We start from the raw sequence: 27187 nt of genomic DNA, 5'->3' as shown, positions 1-27187 counted from the left end.
CAAACTATAATGTTAGAGACTTCAATGTGGTCGAGCACATTTTGGCAGCGCCTTTTCTCCCCGAGCTAAAACCACATTGATAAATTTTTATGAATGAATGCTGAGATAATAAAAGCGCATTTCTTTGTTTGGGAAATCCGAGCAGTTGTGGCGAGAATTTTTAGACGCTGCCTATTTGAGTTCATGTTCTGATTATCATCAGTTCAAGAAGTATTCTTTAGTAACTATATTGACGCTCACTTATGGTATGATTATAATGATGGTAACCGTTCTTATAGTTGAATAAGATTATAAAACCACGGTAATTTTTACACGTACGACCCTCTGCATTTCTGATTGCTTTTACCATCGTTTAGAATTTAGATGATTCATCTATGATGGTGTTAGCTATTTGAATGCAGATTATTAAAGTTTAGCTATGACTGACCCATTAAGTAAACACAAGTGATGTTGTCTTGCTGAAGTCATGTAGGAACTCGGCAAACGACTTGACAGAACGTGTTGGATGCCTTTCATTTTGGTGTATCTTTATTTGCACGGGTTCGCAATTTCAATCCATCTTGTTCACACGTATAGCCGTAAAATTATACCTTCACATTTTAGTAAACATGCTAAATATGCCATCAACATATAATAACAGAGACCTTCAAGCAGTTTTGTATTTCTTTACTCAAATATGAGCTACCAGCAATGCCAATCTGTATACTTTCCTCTAAATATTGGCAGTAGAATGCCCAAAATTGTTTTTCAAATAGTAGAATTGGCCGCTACTAGCCTGTAAATATCAGAAACGTACAGGGAAAATTTGCTATTGTATGCAGGATGGCAGTAAAACACTCGAACATGATGTCAAATCAATGACTCTACCACCTGTGGATCCTGTCATAAAACCATAGTTGTAAACAAAGAAATCATAGTGAAAACTCTCTTCATAATGGAGCTCAGACATTTGTAGTGAAACTAAGCGGATGGCTATCATTACAGATGCTATCAGCAATATGTTCAATTGTTGTAGTTGACTAGGTAAGATGTGATGAGTGCAAAAATAACAGTTACTAGTGAAAGCATTGAAAGCTAACTATGGTATCACCTACTACTCAACCCACCGAACCGATTGTTCGACAGTCTCCTCTCCAACACTCTGGTGATGCTGAGGATGACAGTGGCAAAACAGAAAACTATGAATCTCTCAACCTTATTGGAAGTGGTGCGTATGGATCGGTATACAGGTGAGCATACACTTCTACCATGTAACTTTAGCCGCGCTTTACCTGCTAGCAGATATGGATATTTGGCGGAGTTCTGTCACAGCTCAAAACTAATTGACAAGCATTTCAGGGCAAGAGATCTGAGAGATGGCAGTAAGTTTGTAGCTTTAAAGAAAATTCGGATGAAACTGACGGAGGAAGGTGTACCTCTCAATGCACTTAGAGAGATTGCTGTCTTGAGGAGGATGGACAAATGTGAACATCCCAACATTGTCAGGTTAGAAAGGCATTTGTTTTTGTAGTTGTTGGAAGTTGTAGTTCTTGCGCAACTTTATTGCCTGGTGATTTATATATTTTACTTTTTGCTATTTTACTTATTCTAGTGAATCAGATCACGTTTATACTTACCTTTTATCAACCTCCTCTAGTTAATCAGGTCATGCTCACACTTACCTTTCCTCAACTTCCTTTGGTTAATTAGGTCGGGTTTATACTGACCTTTCACCAACCTCCTCTAGTCAATCAGGTCATCAGTCTATCTTAAAGGTTGACTTGCAACAATATTCACATTACAGTTATTTGGTATCAAAAGATTCACTATGTCTTACTCTGTTGTCTTGTAGGTGCCAAACATGTGGAAATGTGATTACAAGCTCTTAAAAGCTCAAAAACGAAAAGCAGTGGTAGATTGGAATCCGTTTATTTCTCTGACGTAGCCATGACAGTTTGGTTATTGTCTTGTCACGTGATGTTCTCACGTGAATTGAAAGGCCAATAAAAAGCTCAATATAAACCTATCGTAGCACTAGTTTATGACAAACACTTCGGGTTTTACCGAAGATCCCGTATCAAATATAGATTCTCGCTACTTTACAGTTTTGTTTCGGCTTGAACTAATCGTCAAGTCGTAATCTGATCATGTGACCCAATACTTCGAAAATAATTTTTGTAGCACTTTTCGATTATCACAGGTGACCAACAGGCTCGTCATGATTATCAGACAATGATATGTACTCCTTCGAGGTAAGGTTAAAAAATTAAATGAATTTTTACGGTAAGTTATAAGATATCACTGCTAAAAGTGACAGCATTACAATGAAGATAAAACAGACGCGTAAGAACAATAGATATGGTTTTATTGAATGCGCGAAGTATATTTGTGAAAATATTTCGACGAATAAGGTTGCATGAAAGTGTAAACAGAAACCATCTACCACAACTATGTCACGTTTGAGCCGCTTTGGAAAGAGAATCCAAACTACGGCAGTCTCGTGTGGCTGCAATTAACTGTTCGTTTTTGAGCTTTTAAGAGCTTGTAATCACATTCCCACATATTTGGCACCTACAAGACAACAGAGTAAGACATAGTGAATCTTTTGATACCAAATAATTGTATTGTGAATTTTGTTGCAAGTCAACCTTTAGCCGTTCATCAATCTTGATATGGATAAGCGTATGATGGATTTAACATTCCCTGTAGTATTTATAATAAATCTGCTATCACATGGTTGAATATCTCGTAAAATCAATTCAACCATATGAATTTTCCAACATGTGATGCAAAATTCAAGCAAATATCCGGCTTTACACCCAGAGGAATTTTCATCATAGAGCATTTAATATTATTCAAAACATTGCAGTTCAGTAAATCAGCACTTATGTCCGCAGTTGTCCTTCGCATAGTTGGGTTCCATGGCATTTGAATAATGTTAACCAGCGTTTCAAACCATCCTTTCTCAGTTTTAAAAGTGTGAATTGCAAGAGGTCTAGTGCAAGTAGTGGCAATGGTGTAATGTTTTTCTTTGGATTGAAACCACATATTATAATAAAAATGAGCCAATTGGATTAAATCTATTATTAATTAATCTAATATTTTTAAAGCTGTTTAGTAATTGGAGTGAAGAAGAGCATGCAAGTGATGCAAAGAAAAGAAAGCCCGAAACTAATAGATATGGAATGAGTGGATCATTAAAACTAACATGTCGAAAAAATCAAATATAAAATAACATAAGCTAAATTAATTTCAAATTTACAGTTCTTGTTACCTATGTTCAGATCTTTATCAATGATTGTACTTCTGTTTTTATCATTTCTCGCGCATCTTAGGCTATATCTTCGTTAACCACTCTTTACTTCACAGACAAAATGGCTATAAAATCTCTGGTTATTGATTATTACATATATTAATTTAGTTTCATATATGATATGAAATTTAGCTATTTTTTTATTCAGCTTTAAATGCAATTGTTTAATTGTCTGAAATGTTTATTAAGGATTGCTAATGGGTTTTTACTAACGTCGTGTATACTGACAAGTTAACAACGTGTATACTCTACAGTGTATACTAACAGTATATACTAACAGTATATACTAACAGTGTATACTTGCGTACACTGTAGAGTATACTTGTGTATACTTTACAGTGTATACTAAAATTGTTATTCATATACTAAAATACAGTGTATTCTTACAGGGCCCTAATTAAAATACTTATTCATATAACAAAATACAGTGTATTCTTACAGGGCACTAACTAAAATACTTATTCGTATACTAAAAGGAATAGGAAAATTAACAGCATTTTAGTAGTTAAACTTTACAAATATCTTGAGTTTCACAACTTTAAGCACATTTAAAAACCAATTAAGGTGTTCTAAATAACAAAATTTGTCAAACGAGCCCACTACCAAGCCGATTTTTCAACATTCATGATGGCGGTTAACGGAGGTGATTTTTACAATGGTATATATTTTGCTTTGGCTGCGCACACATCTACTCCAAAATGTGATAGTTTTGATGGTTTCGCATGTAGAGATTAGACTGTGTCTCTGTTAGTAAGTTAGAGTTCTTGTGTGGATAAGTGGGACTTAATCAAATGATCTGCCCTGCTCAGTTTGCTTTAATTGCCATTTCCTCTTGCAGGCTGCTCGACATTTGTGTAGGCGACTATACTCAAGGAGACAGAGAAACGACGCTTACCTTTGTCTTTGAATTTATGAGTATGGATCTGTCACAGTATATTAGGAGGTGTCCACCGCCAGGTCTACCTCTCTGCACAGTTAAGGTCTCTGTCTATGACGGTCTCTCAACATATTTTTAGTCTGAAGTAGCTTTGAAAATGAGAACGCTGGCTCATAGCTGTAATGGCTACCTTGCTTAGCATTGTGTCAGCAGGCAGCCATTATCTAATGTCTTTTGGAAAGTGTCCTGTTTTATTTAGGCCATTCTAAAGAAATGCATGTATTCATTCAAATGTGTTCTTATGATTTACATTTTGTGAACTACTGTATTTTAGGACTTCATGTATCAGATGCTTCAAGGTGTCGACTTTCTGCATTCGAATAAAATCGTTCACAGAGATTTAAAACCTCAGAATATTTTGCTCTCAAATGGCTGCCTTAAGCTCGCTGACATGGGACTTGCAAGGGTGAGTCTTTTCTTTCGCATGCCATACGTGTTGTCCACCTACGCATATTGCTTTGCTTACACAAGTGTTTTATGTCGAACGATACATCGATATACCTACTCGTATATGTGCACTATGTTTTATATAACACTACACACATTTGATTTTCATGAGTGAATTGTATTTATGTGAGTATCAAGAGGGATAAATTCATTATTTAGAGCATTCCATCTAAACAACAATGTATAAAATATACAACATATATATTTAATTTTTTGGAGTTCATGAGATTGTGTGTCGGTTTGTTTGTTCCTTATAAAATCAAGACACTTGGAGAGCTGAAGCCTGGCATGTAAGATCCTTGGGGCAAGAGGAACTTAAAAGATGGTGCACTAATGTCGATGGCTGCCTTGGGAGGCCACTGCCGTGGCTAAATTAATGATCTTCCTTGAAGATTACATAAGTTTTTGCTTTTGCTGTAAATTTAGACTTGAACAGATTTTCTCCTCAATTCTTACAAGCATGCTGCAATGATTGAGAAAAGTGATGCGACAATTAAAAATATTGTGCAATACTTCATACATGATCAGTGTATGTCAGCATATAATCAGCATATAATGATCAGCAATGAAGCAAGTTCATTGCTGATCATGCATGAAGATCTTGCAATATAAAAGGATTATAAAAGCCCAAGTACCTGTTTTGATCGTAGTTCTAAATGAATCTTCAGAAAGTACACAAGTTGTCAGTTTTCACAATCATTGTTATTGCCAAAGCGAAACCATATGCAAGGTCAAATTTACTTTTACTAAAAAGGGAAAGTTTTTATTCGATGTTCATTTACTTTCATTAAAACTAAAAAAGTTTAAATCAAAGAAAGCCAAGAGCTTTTTTGAAAATAAATTTGCCTCGTTTATAAATCCAGAACCACTGTGAAGAGCCTAGTAAGCATTGTCTCACATTTCTGTGACTGCTTTGGCCATTAGTTTTTGCGCACTCTGGTTACCCTGAGGGGTGACTCATGGCCTGTCCTCTTCACTGATTTTTTGGGTAGTCTGTTGATGATGACCAATGATAGCATTGCTTGTGGGTCACCAAATTTTGTTTGTTGCCGCTTTTTTTTCTTAGCAAATAAGACTTACCTTTGACATATATACAGCTGTTTTACAAATAACAAATAGACTAAAGAATGTGACGCTAGTATGCTAGTAATATGATTACGGAGGCACAAGGGCAGTGAAACAGATGTTATCCATAATATGTCATTTTGCTTGCTATTCTGTATTATTTGTCAGTTTTCCTGCATGTTATATGTTTCTACATAATGCTTTATACATTTTACGTTTTTTTACTTTGTGTAGTAATATTCCACTAATTAGAGTGCCTTTATCCATTGTATAGGTTTCACGATCTACATATCTTAAAATAGACTAGTGAGCTATAACTCCAAACTTATCATGCTAGTATATAGCAAAACACTACAACCACAATGTCTCCAAATAAAGAACAACATTTACAAAATTCAAATTCGCACACAAAAAGAAACAGCAGAGATAATGTGAGTCACTGTAACACAAACTTGAGAGAATTGAAGAGCAAAAAGAAAGATATCTAGGACTTACCTGAATAAAATACTTACCATACAGAAAAGATTACTTAGAATCATTTATCATAAACCTTCCACATATTCTTCTGCTTCACTGTTTAAATTTAGTAACATTTTACCTATTCATCAACTTTATAGTAACATTTTACCTTTTCATCAACTTTATACTTTACGCATTTGTATTTTAGCACATAATAAATTCTACAACCATCCTTCATCACATCCAGCTTACCCTACTAGAAATTCATTACTATCTCTTCCATTCCCGTCTTCTTCTACTACGTGTGGACATAGACAGGTCTCCTGTCAGATGGCACGGGCTTGGAACCTATTACCTGGCAGTCTATGCTTGATTGCCAATGCTCACAAATTTAAAGTGACTTTGAAACATCTGCTTGGATTACTGGGATAGCTTAGGTCTATTGACTTTTAGCTGCTTTGTCTGCTGACTTGGGTTCGGCGCCATGATTAGCTCTGCTATTGTGCATATGGACCCTTATTTTTCTACAAATTTATTACCTTTATATGTTGTATATTAAAATAATGAAAATACATACATACTTGGATAGAAGGAAGCCCCAGAACAGGCGGTGACAAGAATTACGGACCAAAGCATCAGAAGTTCACAAATTTGTCAAAATAAAACTGCTGAAGAAATTGGAAAAAGGAACAAAGCTAAAAGAATTTTTATTGCACAAAAGCATCAAAGTCGAACAGTTCAGAAAACTGCTCAATGAAATGAAACACCATGCATTAAAGCTGCTCAGACTAGTCAAAAATTAATCCATTGAGAGGCTTGAACAACAAACATTTAAGGACAGCCCAATTGAGGCAAAAAATCAGTTGAAAGAAGATGAAAGAGATTTCAAGATAAGACTGAGCAGGAAAGTCAAAGAATCCAAGCACAATCCACTGATCAAAAGTTAGAAAGGCTTGAATCACAAAGGGAAAGAAGAACACTTGGAGGATATGGTGACATTAGTGCAAGACATTTATGCGCTTTTTATAGGATCTTAGTCAAAGTTCAGTTCTGAACTAACAGTACAAGTTCATGGAATGAATGTTACATATGCGAATTGTGAAGCAAAAATGTGGAGGAATGAAACATCCGTTCTCTGCTGCTCTGGAAGAAAGTTATTCTTGAGGTATTTTCTGATCTTTTGAAAAGTCATTTTGGCAACAATTTAGAACCCAAGCATTTTCTTCAATGCGTTCAAAAATATAATAATGCTGTTTAAATGATGGCCTTTGGATCCAATGATGCATCTAAATCTGGATTTAAGCCAACATGAAAGCCACAAGGACAAGTGTATCACAGACTAGGGTCATTGCTGCCTCTCCAAAGAGAACGGCCTCAATTTTTTAAACCTTATTTCAGTAGTGATATGAAGCAACAGGCGGAAAAAAAAATCTGATTTCAGTGCAATTATTCGGCAAGAGATGCAACATATGCTTCATTCAAGGGACAGCTACATTAAAAGTTCCAAACTTGCTTTGGAACATGCTCCGTTGCAAGAAATGCAAATAATAATTATTATTAGTTTGGATACACCTCAATAATTTTTAATATCAGAAAATACCATGTTTTATGTGTTTTCTTTGAATTCTTATTAGGAATTCTCATTATTAGAATGTATAGCATTATTGAAATCGACACTCTATTTTACAGAAATAAATATGATTCTTTAGCGGCCAAAACAGCTCTTGATTTGATACTTTTGCTAGCGTAGTATATAATTATACATTTCTATCTAATGCTATACAATGTGTAATATAGAGTTATATTGTTCTATCTGAAGATATTCAACACGTAAAATATGCTTATTCTGTTCCATCTAATTATACTGTATCTAATAGGTAGTTTCAGGAATAAATTCCAAATTACATAACCCATATAACTGCCGTTTCAGCTAGCTATGTTTGTGCATTTGTAGATATACACATTCTCCATGCTACTTACTGCCACTGTTGTCACACTCTGGTACAGAGCTCCGGAGGTCCTCATGCAAGATGCCTATGGTTCTGCCATTGATCTATGGAGCATCGGGTGTATGTTTGTTGAAATGATATCGAAACGTCCTCTCTTTTGCGGACAGTCAGAGATCACTCAGCTCCAGAAGATATTCGCGTTAGTTATTTTTGACTTCTTTGCCAACTTTAGAACCCTAGTGATATCATGAAATCCAGGTGACCATATACCCTAGTGATCTCATGATATTCAGGTGACCCTATATATACCCTAGTGATCTCATGATATTCAGGGACCCTATATATACCCTAGTGATCTCATGATATTCAGGGACCCTATATATACCCTAGTGATCTCATGATATTCAGGTGACCCTATATATACCCTAGTGATCTCATGATATTCAGGGACCCTATATATACCCTAGTGATCTCATGATATTCAGGTGACCCTATATATACCCTAGTGATCTCATGATATTTAGGTAACCCTATAATATACCCTAGTAATCTCATGATATTCAGGTGACCCTATATATACCCTAGTGATCTCATGATATTCAGGGACCCTATATATACCTTAGTGATCTCATGATATTCAGGTGACCCTATATATACCTTAGTAATCTCATGATATTCGGGTGACCCTATATATACCCTAGTGATCTCATGGCATCCAGGTGACCCTATATATGCCCTAGTAATCCCATGATATTCAGGTGACCACATACCCTAGTGATCTCATGATATTTAGGTATGCTTACTCTTGTCTACCACATGTCAACATGAACATTGTTCTACATTTCTAATTAGGACCCAAAATGTGTCTCTTTCACAGATATCTCACATTTTATAGGTAGGAGATTATTGCGGTGTGTTGGCATTCTTTAGAGAAATCCCCCAGCCAATGGTGTTAAGTAAAAATAAGAGGCCATTTGTGTGTTTTATAAAAGTGTCAATCTTTAAGCTTCTTAGACTTAAATGCTAGCATATAGTAATCCTAACTATGAGCGGCTCATTTTTATAGATTATAGATTAGAGTGTTGATGATATGTAGACTTTAGGTTAGTGGAAGGCCAGTCTTCATTCTGTGTAATCAAATTTCTCAGCACTCAGTAAAACTCATAGAGAGACACAAGCATTAATCATTATATAGATACAGAGTAAATATGTCAACTCATAGAAAGACACACAAGCATTAATCATTATATAGATACAGAGTAAATATGTCAACTCATAGAAAGGCACAAGCATTAATCATTATATAGATACAGAGTAAATATGTCAACTCATAGAAAGGCACAAGCATTAATCATTATATAGATACAGAGTAAATATGTCAACTCATAGAAAGAGACACAAGCATTAATCATTATATAGATACAGAGTAAATATGTCAACTCATAGAAAGACACACAAGCATTAATCATTATATAGATACAGAGTAAATATGTCAACTCATAGAAAGACACACAAGCATTAATCATTATATAGATACAGAGTAAATATGTCAACTCATAGAGAGACACACAAGCATTAATCATTATATAGATACAGAGTAAATATGTCAACTCATAGAAAGACACACAAGCATTAATCATTATATAGATACAGAGTAAATATGTCAACTCATAGAGAGACACACAAGCATTAATCATTATATAGATACAGAGTAAATATGTCAACATCAGAATTTCGCTAAAGCTGGGCTTCCTGGATCAGAAACTGGGTATTCTAGCTTAAGGTTGTGCATTCATAGTGAGTCGATCGCTTCTTGACTTGATCCTCATTTTTAACTGTTGCTTCATGCATTGACCAGGCAATGACGTGAAATTTATTTGGTCCGACTATGCGGTACCAGCATGGTCAAATTTTATTTCATTGATAAAAATGTGTATTTTGCAGTAAACGGAAGTTTTTTTGTTCATTTTTAAAATCGGTTTTTCTATGCCTTAGTATCCCATAAAAAACCGATTATTCTGGTTATCGCTGAGCAAATTGTTGGTCTCCAGCTTTCAAACTACTCTTCATTCTTTGACTCAGAGTACAGCTTTTTCTATTCTTCAATGTTTTCCTATTGTTTAATCCCGCAGGCATCTGGTGTTTCTCAATTTCAGTCATAACGTTGGAGAAAACAACAGTGTTGCTGATACTCGCATGTTCTTGTAATTTCAGAATAATTGGGCTTCCAGATGAGAATGAATGGCCAGCAGAAATTTCATTACCTCGAGCATCATTTCCCTACAGCCCTCAGCTTCCAATGGAGGACATAATTCCTGAGCTAACTGACCGATCTGGACCAGATTTGCTGGAGGTAATCTTTGTAGACAGCTCACATTCGGTTGGAATGGCAGCAGCACTCTAACATCGGTGTGTCACCCCAAGCATGCATAATTTTATAAAATAACCTGCCCTACATTGTCAATGGCATGTGGTCCTCAACAGTAGCATGTTCTTTGTACCATTGTTACAAGGGCTGTGTGTGGGGTGGAGAGCCAGATTGGCATTAGAGCACTGAGCATACAGAGAGAGAAATTTTTGCTGGAATTCTACCGGATCAAGCTGTCATCAAACTTCCTCGAGCGAAAGCATTGTGTAGCCCTTTAGTTTGTCAAGTAATTTCTTGCTACCTACTTGCTGTACAGCTGAAGATCTCCCTATAGCTAATCTTCTATTTTATTCAAATGCAACATGCTTCCTGTCATTAACAATGCCATATGCCTACATGTAACTTCGGTGATATTTCAATTGCAATATTTTTATTAACTTGGGTTTGAAAGAAAAAATAACTCAGAAATAACCTACTGGTATTTCTAAAAATTGCATTCGCTTTTATGATCCTTAAATGAAATTTCATAATTAAACTCAGTGAAAAACATTGGAAATGTCTGTTAACTTGAGAGCTGCGTGTAGAGTTCACATGGAACAATAACATTAAATAACTCTCCGAGGGTTCAACTCTGTTCAACACTAGATATAATTTTTACTGTCAAACTGATACAAAACGATGTAAATCACAGGCCATTTGGGAACTGAGTGTGCAAATCTTTACGTAGCAAGAATACTAGCTGCTACAATATAAAACATTCATATTCTTGCTGTGGGATCCATATGCACACTTGATATAAACTTCACGTTCAAACTCAACATAAATCATTAACTAACTGAAAATAGCGACACCTTTTTATTCGTGTATAAAAATTGGTATGAAACATGCTGTCGTGTCTTATCACTAATTTAATGGATAACTCCTGACATTCATGTGGGACACCCCATGTCAGGTTACACTAATTTTATGGTTTGTTTCCTGAATGGCCCATGTAACAACACTATAGTCTTTTGGTTAATAACTTTGTGAATAATACGCTCCTCTTCAGATGCTGCTGAAGTTTAACCAATACGAGCGAATCACTGCCAGCGCTGCCTTGCAGCATCCTTACTTTGATAGCTACAGGAAGGATCTATCAAGCAACGGGAATACAGACAATGAAAATGGAAGCACTGGCAAGACTGATAAAAAAAGTGATACATCAATCAACAAGCAAGCTCTATGATATACTTTTACTATCCTGTGAACTTGTGCACCACAATATTTTACCCAAAAAATGGATACTAAAAATTTTGTGCATTTTGAGAATTCTTGTATTGTAGTAAATACGGTGCCTTTTAGTGATGTTTTATAAATGAATTTTAGTACTGCTTCGTTAAGGTTTCTCGCTGTAACAGACTCCTTACGCTAATAGATTTTTTTCATACCATGCCTTTTATTTAGACGAATAATATCAATCAGCAATGATTGATATTATTGTTTATTAGTTGAAATAAATTAAAGTGAAGAGTGCTAAAACATCCCTCAAAAATTATTTTATGTATTCTGTCGTCGTATCGCTATCCTCATATCTCCATTGTCATATCCGATATGTGGTACCACATCTGTGACTTCATGAAGCCCATCATCCATGCATTATATTCATCCATGAAACTTTTTGTAAGCGACCACACTAAATACGAGAAAATAATTGGTTATACTTTTACGCTCTAACTAGGTAACTAGGGTGTGTACTAAGCACTTTTCCCTTGATCTCGCTACTTGAGACACCTAGGATGCTACTGTCAGACAGGGAGCTGTCAAACAATCGTTTTTTAGCATATATGGGCTTACACAAATTAGTACGGGGCTGGTACAACTGCCACAAATTAGCTTGGCTATTGCCTTGAGTTAGACGAGTGATAGGACAGACAAATCTTTGTCTCCAGAAGTCTTAATCTGCTCGTGTTTCATTTATACAATGTTTCTTGCATTCACTAGACCTGCAGTCCTGCACTGCTGCCAAAAAAATTGTTAGCCGATTAGGATCATGCTAAAATATTTTTACATGTTCTAGTGACTATTGTTACCATTGGAAAATCTGTACAACAGGTGCACTTGATAGCACCGTAAATACATGAATGGGTGACCAGCAACTACATATAACTAACCCTAAAGCAATGAAATTACCTGCACTATTTTGGCATTAGTGCTGCACGATATCGTTGCATGTATGGCGCCTTACAGTGCCTCGCGTTGCGCGTTCACAACTCGAGTTGTGAACAGGCAACGCGAGGCACTGTAAGGCGCCATATGCATGTACATTCGATTATTTGGTCTCAAAATATATCGAACATTGGAGTTGTCTTCTTTCGATATATAGGATTAGGCTTTAATATGAACGATATTGGTTAATATCTGTCGAAAAATAGGAGTTGTCACCTCGTTACAATAAAGAGAATAGACAACTCCATTTTTGCAAAATAAAATCGGCCGATGTTTCGATAAAATATCGACTTCGATATTCATATTGATTTGAAAACTGGCCAAATATAAAATTGTCCACTGAAATATATCGTCATATCGAATTATATCGTGTTATCGTGCAGCACTACTTGGCATAATGATAGATCAGGTAGAAACAATATTTGGTTTGTTTGTAGGCCATATGCCATCTGTGACACAACCTGCATCTTACCATTTAAGATGTAAGTTACTATCACGTTCTATAGTGATGTATTACTGGTGATAACAAGGTAAGGGATGATCATCATGGTATACTCAATATTTTAGCTCTCTAGCCAGTGGGTTAAATCCACTTAACCTCTGAAGGACAGGGACACTCCACTGCTTAAATACAAAGATGTAAGACTACAGAAAAAAACAATACATTAGCTTTACACATACAAATGTACGTAACACACGACGATGTAGGGTTTTTAATTAATCATACGCAAAATGGGATTATAATAACAAACGGTTTATAATATCAGTCAGACAAACTTCTGCAAAAATATAAGAAAGGTTTTTCCAAACACAACAAAGTTTAGAAAATATTGTATAGCACAAATTCATTTTCAATCATGAGCAGGCGTCAAGCTCTGTATGCAGGCCAGTCATACGCTGGTAAAGTGAACATAAACACGAATTCATGTTTTTTTACATTCACTTCTTTCTGAATATGATAAGCAGTGAAATTTACCTAAAATATCTGTGAGGATGTCACTAGTTACAACGTGTAGGAAGGTCTATGTTATACCTCATTTTGCCACTTCAATTCTTCTAATAAAGCAATTTTTTGCATCGTGTGCAGAACGCTGATAATAGTCGATTTGCACGCTGGGCGTAAGCATTTCAGAGAGCCCATCTTATGAAGTTTATGCCAATGATCCAGCAAGACTTCGACCACCTGACACTTGTATTTACAACTGAATTCGTCAATCATCTCCAGGTCATCATTGTCTAAACTCACTATATGCTGTGCAAACTCTTTCCAGCCCGGCCCTTTTAAAACATCGTACTCTATCAAGTCAAGCCTCCAACAGAACAACTCTCGTTCGTGTGTGGAGAGACCTATAGGGCATACCTCTTGCTCAGGATGGAATGTGTAACGAACAATTTTGCGCAAAAATGCTGCGAATGTGCTCTCTACATTATCCTGTGGAAAATGGTGGTCTTCTGTGGGAACTTCAACTGGTTCGGATACAGTTGGAATTTCATAGAGGCGATGGTTCTTCTTGCTGTTGGAAGCGAGCACTGCCTTCAACATGGCTGGCTTTATGCTCACGGCTGTGACAAATCTTCTGAATCTCTTCTTTGGTTCCCTTTGGCAGATTTCTTGCCTCCGACTTTCATGGTAAATTATTTCATCCTGGAATTCAGGTATAGTTCCATATATAGATGAAGAACGCCATTTTACTCTATCCTCGCGCAACCAAAATGGTTTCTCAAGTTTTCCTGGTGGTTCACCACAAGATGTGATACTAGGAACTTCGTTTGAAGGAATTTCTGGAGTCTCGGGAAGAGGTAAAGGTGGTAATGGACCTTGAGATAGGTGGCTAGAACACTCCTGTTTAATCTTCATGAGCACCATGCTGTCTGTAAGGGTGTAGTTTATACAGTTGCTCCAATCCATCTCATACACACGTTTAACTTCTATTGAGTTTTCACAAGTATTGCATTGGCGTAGCAAACTACGTGCACTAATGCCTTTTCTTGATATAGAGCCTAAAAACAACAAAGATTTATGAGCTGTTAACCAACAATAACTTGAATAGTTGTTATTCTTCTGCAAACATTGTAAGAGATTCATAAAAGCAATACAGTCAGTTTATTTGACTTTCTGAAAATAGCTGTTGTTGGACTGTGCCAGACACTTGCGCTTTCGCGGAAGGCTAAAAAGTAGTTTAATTGAAAAGGTTTGAACAAATATAACTACATGTACAGTATTTGCTATCGCCTAGTCATGCTGAGCTATGTAGGTGTTCAAATAGACAGTTAGTAAACTAAAGCACACACACAGTATCAGCGCTAGTACACTGAGGTCATTATTCACATACTGTAATGTTTTTACTAGCTTGGCACTAATGAGTACATAATTACTCTCATTCTATGTTTTGAATTCTAAAGTCAGACAGTTCATTTACATGTATATTATATATATTTCTCATTGTTGGGTGTGCGTGTATTTGTGTGTCGTTGTGATTGTCCAGCTATTGCTACTATTTTAGCATTGGGCCCACGCGTTACGATGCCCCTGTTAAGAAATATTTTGGGACCTATTATATGCAACACGATGCTCTTTCGTTAGGGTTAATTTGTTCCACCCCAAGATATCAACAATAATCTATCTCGAACTTAAAATTTGGCGATTTGTGTACTGATTATATTATATTATTAAGGGATATACGTTGCTCGCCATGGCGAGTTCAACGTTATCTGTTATGGTAAAAATCGATAAAACGGATAATAAAATTTTAGTTCAAAGTTTGAAGTTTATTAAAATACATACTAAAACTTCCTGAAAGTATGTGTTTAGTAAGCTAAATTCATTCAAGTTAGATTCAGCGTTTATGTTACACGTCTGTCTCGAAGGTAAAAACTCTCCACGCAGTACATTGTAATGTTATTTTACTTTGCAGATCATAACCACAAAATGCACTAAAGTTATTGTAGGTACTTATAGTTACTAAGGTTAACATATTGTTTTGTTACTATTTTTAATGATGATGATTTTTACCAGGAGGTGACTGCATTAGATAATTACTACAGGTTTCTATACCACTCTATGTACATCTACAGTCTACGATATTTTCCCATGCCAGTGTTGGCATGATAATTTTTGCATGCCAATACTGAAACGAACTAAAATCATATAATTCTATGCCAAATAATTTTTCATTGTAATCGTAGCCAAACAGACTATATTTAGCCATTACTTGCTAATGATTTCACATTTACAATAAACACTTTTACATTTTTATTTTTTCTCCTAATTCATTTCAACGAAATGCTTCTTTCAAGTTATGAAGTTTGAAAGTTGCAGTTGTTTGACAAAGTTTGAAAACCTTTACAGTTGTTTTTATTTTCTCTTAATTTATTTCAACTACACAAAACATTTTTCTCATGATATGTAGTTTGAAAGTTAGAATGGCCAATGTTGTTATATGTTTAATACAAATCAATTTTCTGCTTCAAGAATTTTTTATTACCCGAGCAAAGCCGCGCAGTACTCTAGTTTATATATAGAAATCTTAAAATTTGTGTGTCTGTGTGTGTGTAGTTCTGTTTGTTCAGCTATAGCTACTGAAATGTAGAAATGAAGAACTCATATAGCAGATGATTTGATCTTGGAGCCTCCTGTTCACCAGGCAAATACCATACCAATCAAGCTATGCGCGATTGATGGGTTCATTGGGCGATATATGTCGCTATCTGGGTAAAAATACACTACCGCTCTCCGTTAGGCGCAACCTAATTTTATGCTTGCTCTCATGGCTCTCATTAGTAAGCTTACACAATTTAGCCATTGGCATTGTGCCAGGCTACTGGCAAGTAGCAGGCAATTGTATTACCCCTCACACTTTATAAACTGATTTTTAATACGCATGCAACGCCAAGCATTCCGCTAGTTTAGAATATCAAGAAATGGTTTGAGTTGAGTACGAGCACCAACAATGCATTTGTTGCAATAAAAATAAATTCTTTTGCAATTGTGATATATCTTATCTATAAACTCACTTTAAAACATTTGCAGTATTACAAATGTAATCAGAAACTAATGTGAGCAAAGACCAATTTATTTACTAACTAGTATGAACAGAAACTAATGTGAACAGAAACTGATTTGAACAGAAACTAATGTGAACAGAAACTGATGTGAACAGAAACTAATGTGAACAGAAACCAATGTAAACAGAAACCAACGTGAACAGAAAATAATGTGAGCAGAAGATAACGTGAACAGAAACCAATGTGAGTAGAAACGTGAACAGAAACTAATGTGAACAGAAACCAACGTGAACAGAGACCAAGGTGTACAGAAACCAAGGTGTACAGAAACCAACGTGAATAGAAACCAACTTGAACAGAAACCAATGTGAACAGAAACCAACTTGAACAGAAACCAATGTGAACAAAAACCAATATTAACAGTAACCAATGTGAACAGAAACCAATATGAACAAAAACCAATGTGAACAGTAACCAATGTGAATAGAAACCAATGTGAACAGAAACCAATGTGAACAGAAACCAATGTGAACAGAAACTAATGTGAACAGAAACCAATATGAACAGTAACCAATGTGAATGACAACCAATTGATGTCTACGTAAATCATTGATGTCTATGTAAATCATTCATGTCAATGTAAACACATTGATGTCTATGTAAATCTGATAAAAATGAAGCTGACGATGGATATATTTTAAGTAGGATAACAAATTATAATTTGACTGCGGCGTATATTAAAAGATTTTGCGGTACTGAATGACTCATAAAAGACACTATCAAGATGGAAGAACGCTGACTTTATTTCAGATTGAATGGCTATGGCTGAAGCCATAGCCATTCAATCTGAGAGGTTAAAATTAAAAAGAACAATTTTGAACTCTGAAGTTGGGCTGTTGGTCAAAATTTATAGAAAAAGATGAATAGTAATAAAAACATAAATTTTGGGCACTTGTGCATGTACATACATGTACGTACATACCAATATATAGCCATGATAGTTTAGCCATATGCTTAGCAATTAATCTCATTTGCAAATGAGATTAATTTTTTATAGTATATCTTTGGCGTCTTGAGCTAGAAATTTCACCCAAATTATCTTTAGTCTATAAGCAAGCATCATTCTACAAAGCAAACTAGCTTTAACAGACTAGACAATAAAAAATCAAATATGTGAGAAAAAGCCAGGCATAAGTTTGCTGTTCACATTGAAAAAAGCTAAGAGATTTAGCTGATAGTTGATTGCCTCATGCCGCATACTCATAGTCCTCAACAAGAAGAACTTGCACAAAAGTTCAGTAGATTTTATAAGAAAGTATCGATATTTTTATATTTTCGCGATTGTTTTTTATGTTTGAGGTGATCTGACTGCCAGGATGTTTCAAGATTAAAATCGACAAAACTTGATTGCAGTTAAAACACTCTGAAGAAAACTATTCCAAATGACGTCACCAGTTGCTATTGTTGATATCGGATATTGCATGCAAGTTGCAGTGTTACATGTCTCTATTCTGTTGGTCTCTTTGCAACTAGAGACATCATAATTGCACTTCCGATTGACCTGAGCGTTTTAATTGCAATCAAGTTTCATCGATTTTAATTTTGAAACATCCTGGCTATCAGATCACCTCAAACATCAAAAACAATCCCAAATGATAGAAAAATACCGATACTTTCTAATAAAATCTACAAAAATTTGGTGTAAGCGCATTTTGGAGAGTATAAATTGTCTGTCAAATTGTCTGTCAAATTGTAAGGATGTGTCACAGTTGAAAATTTTGTGATTAGGTAGAAGTTAAAGGGTCGACACTGTCTGTTACAAAGTTGTGATTTTTTGATTTTGATTTGATTTTTATTGCGTAATAATAACATGACAGTATGAGTAAAAAAATACACAGAGTAGCAATAGGACATGCCAGATAGCCAGAGGCTAGAGTCAAGGCAGCCCCAGCAAGCAGTAGGAAAAGAAACAGAATCAGCGATAAGCGCACACTCCGGAGCACCAGAGTCAGGAAGGACAGTCCCAGGACGCCCACAGGCGCTCCACCAACTTCGCCTTCAGCTGACCCGGAGCAGAGCCCGCACAATCACTCAAAAATTTATTATATAATTTCATTGCACTAAAAAATATCGATCTCTGTCCCTTAGAAGACAAACACTTTTTCAACTTTAATTGATTTTTACTTTTTAAACGGGTATCTTGACAATGATCTATCATAAAATCTTGCAACTCTTCCATGGGGAAAGAATTTGTTAAAAACATTAGCAGGCGATACTGGAATAAAATTTCAATTGGCATTATTTTTAAAATTTTAAAATTTTTGGAAACTGTTTGATTTGGTTTAAAATTGAGTATTATTCTGATTGCCTTTTTTTGCATGATTAAAAGTTTGTTTAAATCAGTTTTGTTGCCGTGGCCCCAAAACTCGATTCCATAAATTAAAAGAGAATAAAAAAAACTGTAGTACAAATTGATCATGGTTGATTTGTCTAGGTAGGGGCGAATGAAACGTAATATTAGTAATATGTAATTTAGTTTTTTGATGAGACTTTGGATGTGTTTTTTAAAAGTCAAGTTGTTGTCTAACGTGATACCTAAAAATTGAGTCGAATCTTTGATTTGTAGTTGAGAATTGTTTAAAGAAAGGCTTAGATTATAATTTTGAGTGTTTTTAGACGGATTTTTGAAGACTACTTGAAATGTTTTACTGTTGTTTAAAATGAGTCTGTTTGATAGGCACCATTCATTAATAATATTTAATTCCTCTTGGAGTTTAGAATTATCTGTTGAAAATATATTGGTGTCATCTGCGAATAAAATACAATCCAAAGCAGGTGCAGCATTTACTAAGTCATTTATAAAAATTAAAAATAAGAGGGGTCCTAAAAATAAGAGGGGTCCTAAGAGGGGTGATAGAAAAGCCTGTTGTCTATCTGCTAGTTATGATAAAGAAAGCGGAAGGCATGGTGTTTTCACAAACCCGTGGGGTAAGATAAATGAGTAGCAGCGGTGGAAGGGTACAATAAAAGAACTACCACTGTTACATGGAATACAGGAGAGGAAATAGAAACCGAAAAATGTTCTGGAACACTTTTGGCACACACCAGTTATCTGGCTTACACCAGAATGGGTGAACAGCGAGTCGCTTCCATCATTTAAAAATGTGGTGCGTAATTTTACCCTTATAAGACGACTTTGTCAAGACATCCATGTGAATTTTCCCTTGTAATACTGGTCAAAAGAATAGGCTTCAGATGGCTAAAAGCAAGTAAAAAAAAGCAAAAAGTGTAGTTGTATCGGCTTTGCACCTAACCTTTCGCAGCCTCAGTTCTATCATGCAACACATGGAGGGAAGGGCAAAGCCAACATAAATTTTAAAATGGCTCGAATAAATAAAAAACGTGTCGTTTATTAAGTAAAGGTGAAGGTCAATCACATGAATTGTTTTGGTGGTAAGATCTGCTGGTGGCAAATTCGTTACCTTTGGAGAGAGAGATGAACAAGCTTTTACCAGCTTTTATCAAGCGAAGTAACAGAATAAATTAAATATCTTAATTAAAATGGCTAACAAAGCAAACTAAAGGTGATATGATGTACAGAAAAATTGATGGATATTTTGCCTCATAGTTGGTCATTTTTGGCGATGAATGCTGATGCCCCCATTAACCGCCTAAGTGAATCATCTGTGCAAATCATTAAAAAATTTAAGAGTGGCTAGCATCGGGGAAGGTGGGAGGGGAGTTTCATACAACAATGGCACCAGTGAAAAAAGTCAACAAAAAGTAGATAAGAAAGTGTATGATTGTGGAGTTGTCAGAACAACGCTGTAACAAAAATTTCAATCCATTTATCTGTTTAGCTGTCATAATTTCTGCCCGTTTCAAAAGCAGCTAATATTTTAGTAAAATAACTTACAATGCATTATGGAATAATTAGCGACGTTTTATTATGTTTATATATATATATATATATGTAAATATGCTTGCATCAACTAAATTACATGTAGATCATGGCTTTTTACAAAGATGTATTGGATGAGATAAAAAAAGGAAGAGGCACATAGCCATAGACATGCTTCGACAAACTGGGTATCAGTGTTATTCGTGACGATGTCACATATAAAATATGATGAAAAAAGTGAAATAGACACGGTTGGTGTAACAAACTACCATCTAAAAACCTAGGCTGTAACAATATAACGATTGTAGAAAATGTATAGCATTGTCTTAAAACTATATAGCAGCTTCCATATCCAACTACACCATATATTGCAATTATGCATAATGAAACGGAACACAGGTGCAAGAGAGATAACTCTATTTTTGATAAACTGGCTACATTGTTAAATGTTAGTATTTTTTCTCAACTTATAGAAGTAAAAATTTTATATTCCAGTGCAGTAGAACTTTACTTACAAAAAGTTCTACAAGCAAAATTTTCAAGTCACGATACATCTTATGGTAGAAATTTTGCTTCGACTTACGAAAGATACCTCTAAAACACAGGTCTTCCGTATTTTACCCCGTTTATTTCAGCAGTGGACCTGTTCGTTTCCCGAATGTGCGACATTACGCTCGTTTGTTGTATAATTTGGAGTTATCATATATTACATACAGGACAGGACAACTTTGCGTTATAGAAATTGAAGTTTTTGTATGACGGTTTTTCAGTTCGGACTGATGCAATTTTTCAACATACCTTTGCAAAAACATTTATTCTAAGCAAAACAAGACAACGCCCACCTCTTCTGACCGCCATCTTTATTTCCTGTGGTCTTTTCTTAGCCTCCTCTAGATGGCCAATGCCAACGGCAAACAAACATATCCTTCATAGTATTTATTTGTTATTTTTTGTTGTTTTTTTTTGATAAAAAATTTTTCTATTTATTATGTAGTAACATAATTTTAACACGTATCTGTTACAGGTTTTAACCATGTACAGTCAAACATGGATAACTTGCCCACGGATAGCTTGAACACATGGTTAACTCGAACGGTTTCTTTGGTCCGTTCCCACGTAATCATAAATTGCTATAGATAACTCAAACTCAACACTGTTAACTCGAACTGTTTTTGCCCAACGACTACCGAAACGGTTGTTATCGCTTTAGAAAATCACTTTATTCCAAGCCATAGAGGTAAACCTCAACTTTTCGTAATTCATAAGCGTCGTTATTACCACCATCGGCAAAATATTTTTGTCAACGGCTTTTCTAAAGGTTTGGTGAAATTTGATTTATACCAAACATCCGCTTAGCGATCGTCCTTCGGAAGCAAGGAAAGTGGTATTCGTTAAGAGCAACACTCCGAGGCAGTTCAATTAGAAGTTTCACGAGGTTTTACGGTACATTGTATATCACTCTATCACTCACGCTTTTTGAATGGATACTTATTGAACGTACGTACATGTATTCTGTGTTTACGTCAAACGATGAATAGTTAGTTTTCCGACGTTGATTCCGTGTTGAATCAACGTCGGAATGTTGAATGTTTAAAACGTCTTAAAAATTGTTGTAAGTAAACGTATACGTTGTCTTAGCTAAAAAAACTTCATCGTTTGACCTAAACACAGAATGCGTGTGTATGTACGTTCAATAAGTATCCATTCAAAAAGCGTGAGTGATATACAATGTACCGTAAAACCTCGTAAAACTTCTAATTGAACTGCCTCGGATTGTTGCTCTTAACAAATCCCAGGTAAAGTGAGGTAATCTTTGCATAAACTTCAAGAAAAATCGGCAAAATTGATCGTGGGTAAAACGCTCAAAAGAAAAAGATGTCTTTTCTTTTGAGCATTTCAACAACGATCAAGTTTTGCCAATGTCAATCTAAAAAACGTCCTGGCAATAGCATCACCTCAAACAACAAACCAATCTCAAGTGATAGAAAAATCTCTATACTTTTTGATAAAAAAGTTTTAAACTAAATACATTAGAAGCATTTAATTTGAAACAAGCCATTTGTGCTTTTGATTTATATTATAGTTTGTATATGTACATGTATCTACTAATAAATAAGTAAATACATGGACTTGTGACAGTGCTCTGATAACTTGAACGCTCTGATAATTCGAACACTTTCGCTCGGTCCCTTGAAGTTCGAGTTATCTATGTTTGACTGTATTTAACATGTATTTATAATTTATACAAATGTTATATCTGGGTGGAGGCTGTGGAGACTTGGAGCAAATTAGGGCATTTACATGATAAAATCAGTTTTCTTTATAAAACGGCTTCTGCATCAAATTACTTTCATAAGTAGAGGTACCACTGTACTTTGTAAGTGTGCCAGAGGAACAACTCTACTATTTGCAATGACTAGCGGAATGCTCGACGTTGCACAGGTGTTAAAAATCAGCTTATAAACAGTGACAGGTAATGTAGTTGCTTGACACTTGCCATTAGCCTGACACATTGCCAATGGCTAATTTGAGTAAGCTAGTAACCTATTGCTAATGTTACTAATAAGAGCCGTGAGAGCAGGCATAAAATGACGTCGCACCGCACAGAGCGGTATGTGTATTTTCACCCAAATAGCAACATATATCGCCCAATGAATCCATCAATCTCGCGTAGCTTAGTTGGTAAGATATTTGCTTACTGAATGGGAGACTCCGACATCAAATCCAGCATGAAACAGATATTTCATTCCTTAATGATAATAGCTATAGCTGGACAAACCGAAACACACAAACTTTGAGATTCATATAGATAGACCGGCTGCACTCCGAAATACTTGGTAATATAACTGAGCTGACCTCTCAGCTGGGTCAGGACCAATCAGAGGTAGGGTTACAAAGACTCACCAGTAAAAAGTGATGCACCAAGCTCAAAGAGACTATGGATGTTTTCACAGAAGTGGGTGCCATCAGTTGGCACAATCGCTACATAGGTCTTGGTGAACTGCAGCTCGCATACACTCTGGTCTACAAACATAAATCAACCTGGACTGACAACTCACCATCACTGTCAAATCTATAAAATACTATATATGAGTATGTTTTTTACGCAGAAAATTTATTGCAACAAGGACAGTTCATGCATTTCAATATAGGAATCGAGCGTTTTCTTGTATACAAGTTCTACTCATATCCAAATACATTGGGCAATTTGAGTGGGTGCTATGTGGATAAAGTTCATACAAAATCAAACACATTTAAAGGGCATCTAAGCTGTGTAGTGACATCATTTCCTTCTAAGCCAAGAATGTGGAAAGTTGTAATTTTACCGTAAATACCGGCGTGAAAAACACACTTTTTTCTTTTAGAAATTGACCTAAAAACCCAGGTGCGTCTTATCCATGGATACTTTTATTATAAAAATTATGCATTTATCATAATGTCGAAAATTTATTATAACTAGAAATTCCACTGTCATACAGCCCACGACCAAAGTGATATTGGAACAAATAAAGGGTACTGATGGTTGAGAAATGCAATATTAGCAGTCAAATGGCACTGCAGTGCAATAGGATAACTGCAATGGTAGCTGTAATGTACTGGTTGTGGGTGTTATTATATACAACAAATGGCAATAATGAAAGGAAAAGATTATATGCTTATATCTCTCCTCCTGCAATAGTAGAAATGCAATATTGGCCAATATTAGAAGTAAAATGCACTGATATTATTAGAATAACCAATATTATTAATAGAGTAATAATATAAAACCAATGCACAATTTTGTTTACATTTTAAAACGTCATAGCTAACAATATCACGAAGTTGTGATATTTATATAGATTTTTAGAAAATCTGTATTACGTAGTCATTGTTCTGTGGTCATCCAAACTTTTAATTAATTATTGTAATAATCTCATAAGAACCGTTAGAAAAAATATCATCGTCATTTCCCTTACTTACACTGCGTTGGACATCAGTTAGTATACCAAAGTACTCAAATGTGTCTGAAATGTCAGTTACTTTGAAATCGGCAAAAATGAAACGATTTCAGTACTCCTACGTTAATTACAGAAACCTTCGGCAATTTGACAATGCTATAGACTGGTTAAATGTGCACGTTATTTTTTTTCGTGAAATGCGCACGACTTAATCGTTCTATTCTCTGTCGCTCGGCGTTTTAATTTCCAGTCTTAACTTTGATAAAAGTGAGGCTTAGCAAGTTTTAATAACGATTTTCGGCCAAATAAATCTGTCTATTTATGTATAATCCGATCAGATGGGTTAGTTTTAGGAATTTGCGGCAACCTTTCAAAGGCTTGGTAACATATTGAAATAGGTTTACATGCGTTTTGTATCATTATTATACTTAAACGACTTTACAGAAAAATAGTTAAATTTGTTGATAAGATTTCGTTACAAGGGTTTGGTGACGGCCGTTAACGGATAATTTTTCGGGAGTTGTGTGCACATGTGCATTTATCATAAATCTCCCAAACCAATCGCTTCGCTCGTGTTTGGTCGTGGGAAAATTCCAATCTTACAATATTTATCCTCATGGCCACGATTGGCAGATCGTAGGCATTTTGACTTTCCTTATGTTGCCGCCTTTGGTGAAAGTATGCTCACCATTAACCATCCATTCGACCCATTTCTGCTTTAATGCTGCTTTGAATGGCTTGTTCAGAATGACATCCATCGGTTGCAGAATACTGGTCATGCTGCTGGGGATGAAGACGAGGTCTGTATTGTGCCGCTTCAATTTTGATTTTAAATTGTTTGTTGTACGGCATAGGAAAGCGTCTAACATCAGCACCAATCGCTGTCACCAATCATTCGACATGACGAATAATGTCGAATGATTTCACAAAAAATTTATATGAAACACCACCGTTTCTATAAAAATTAATAGAAATTTAGGACTAAAATTAGGATGCGTCCTATACAGTCACACAGTTTTTCCATCGTTTTTGGGGTCAAATATCCACTGCGTCCTATACATGGTATCCTCCTATACGCGGGTATTTACAGTAACAAGTATGAAATCCATAAAATGCTGGAATTCTTTTGCTAAGAACTTAGTATATAGAACTTCAAATTAAGTGGTTTCAGAGTTTGGATCTCACAAGGGTATAGCCTTGGGCTAAAAGATTGCAAGTATTGTGAAACCTCAAATTGAACGCCACAACGCTCTATTTTTCAACCCTTCCTCTATAGTGGCAGTCAATTGGAGGCGGCATTCAAATAGAGGCTGGCGTTGTATTTTTCAAATGGCTCGTCAGAATTTTCGGAAGATAAATTTAGCCTTTTTACAGGCAAAGCGAATGTCCACTATATTTTGCCCTCTTTTTCAGGTGGAGCGATATTAAACCTTTTGGATGCAATAAATCTGCTAACTTACCTCCAACTTGTCAAAGATCTCTTAATAAATATGAATTAAAAAACCGAGAAATATTTCTACCAGTTGCTATATATTGCTTGCAATGAACCTGCGATGATATTCTAGCACGTGTACCGCTTTGCAATTTATTAGAGCTTTTAATTTTTATTTCATTCCAAATTTGAAGAGATTTTTATTTTATGTTTATATTTAACAATGTTACACAAAGGCTCATTGCCCTCATTGATATGTTTGCTATAGTTTGTAGCTAAAACTAGCTTTTTATGTGCAATAGAAGAGGAGTTATGAGCATAATTTTAAGATCAGATTACCGCAATGATGCTATCAAATAATATGCTATAAATCTGCAAATTTATAAGTTATATAATGATAATCTATCAAATGCTACAAATATATATCCATGAACATGTGACATAAACTAACCATACTTATATTACATGCAGAAACAAAAATTAACGTTTTTAAAACAAAAATATTTGCATCGTTTGCTGAGATAGCTGCATTCTGATTGCTGCTTTCGATAAACCGAACATCTTCTGGATGTTCAATACCTCTCGCAATATCTCCTGACCTCAACTCTTCTTCTGCACCGCTGAACTAGTCGATATTAGCGTCCAAACAACTTTTTGGCAGAGCAAAACTTTTGAGGGTTGCATTTAGCACAAATGCAACGCGTAAAAGTTTTGATCGTTAAACGTAACCTTCGGCCCAACACTGGCAGTTATCTACTATCGTAAATGTAGCCATTTTTTATATACATGTACATGTACTTCGAAGTATCAAGACCGCGTTAAACAAGAAACTACTATTAGCCTGATACAGTTATTCATTATTTCTATGGTGATGTTTTTAAAGTTTTAACCAAAAAAAAGCAAAAGCTTTGGAGTTGGACAACAAGATAATTGATTGTTATTGATGTAAACGATTCATTATTAATACGATTTTGTGGACACTTCTCCTGATCACTTGATAGTACGGTTTCATAAAAATCAAAGATTGTCAATGTGGCGGTCAAATGGAGGTGGTGTTCAAATAGAGGGTGGCGCTCTATTTTTCAACCCTTCTCACATAGTGGCAGTCAAATAAAGGTGGCATTCAAATAGAGGTGGCATTCAAATATAGGTTTTACGGTATATTAAAACCGATTTTGTTGTTTATAAC

General features: G+C 35.5%; 2 protein-coding genes across 3 annotated transcripts in view; one reads left to right on the top strand and one right to left on the bottom strand.

The window, feature by feature from the left end:
- The first annotated feature begins 57 nt into the window (after window positions 1-57).
- On the top strand, window positions 58-12024 carry LOC137390216 (cyclin-dependent kinase 4-like). The gene is made up of 8 exons (XM_068076525.1): window positions 58-245; window positions 1016-1229; window positions 1339-1485; window positions 4131-4272; window positions 4504-4635; window positions 8155-8348; window positions 10364-10502; window positions 11566-12024. The coding sequence occupies exons 2-8, from the start codon at window positions 1081-1083 to the stop codon at window positions 11740-11742; spliced, it is 1080 nt and encodes a 359-aa protein (XP_067932626.1). The 5' UTR covers window positions 58-245; window positions 1016-1080; the 3' UTR covers window positions 11743-12024.
- Window positions 12025-13215: 1191 nt separating this feature from the next.
- The window catches only part of LOC137391226 (uncharacterized), a 33884-nt gene continuing 19912 nt past the window's right edge, over window positions 13216-27187 (bottom strand). For both annotated transcript variants that reach the window (XM_068077633.1, XM_068077634.1), the window contains exons 5-6: window positions 23533-23652; window positions 13216-14723 (exon numbers count right to left, since the gene is read on the bottom strand). In XM_068077633.1, the coding sequence (XP_067933734.1) occupies window positions 13750-14723; window positions 23533-23652 (1094 nt within the window). In that variant the 3' untranslated portion in view covers window positions 13216-13749. The remainder of the gene's footprint in view (window positions 14724-23532; window positions 23653-27187) is intronic.

Source organism: Watersipora subatra, chromosome 3 (genome assembly GCF_963576615.1).
Source record: "Watersipora subatra chromosome 3, tzWatSuba1.1, whole genome shotgun sequence".
NCBI lineage: Eukaryota > Metazoa > Bryozoa > Gymnolaemata > Cheilostomatida > Watersiporidae > Watersipora > Watersipora subatra.
This window is presented reverse-complemented; position numbering and strand designations above follow the sequence as displayed.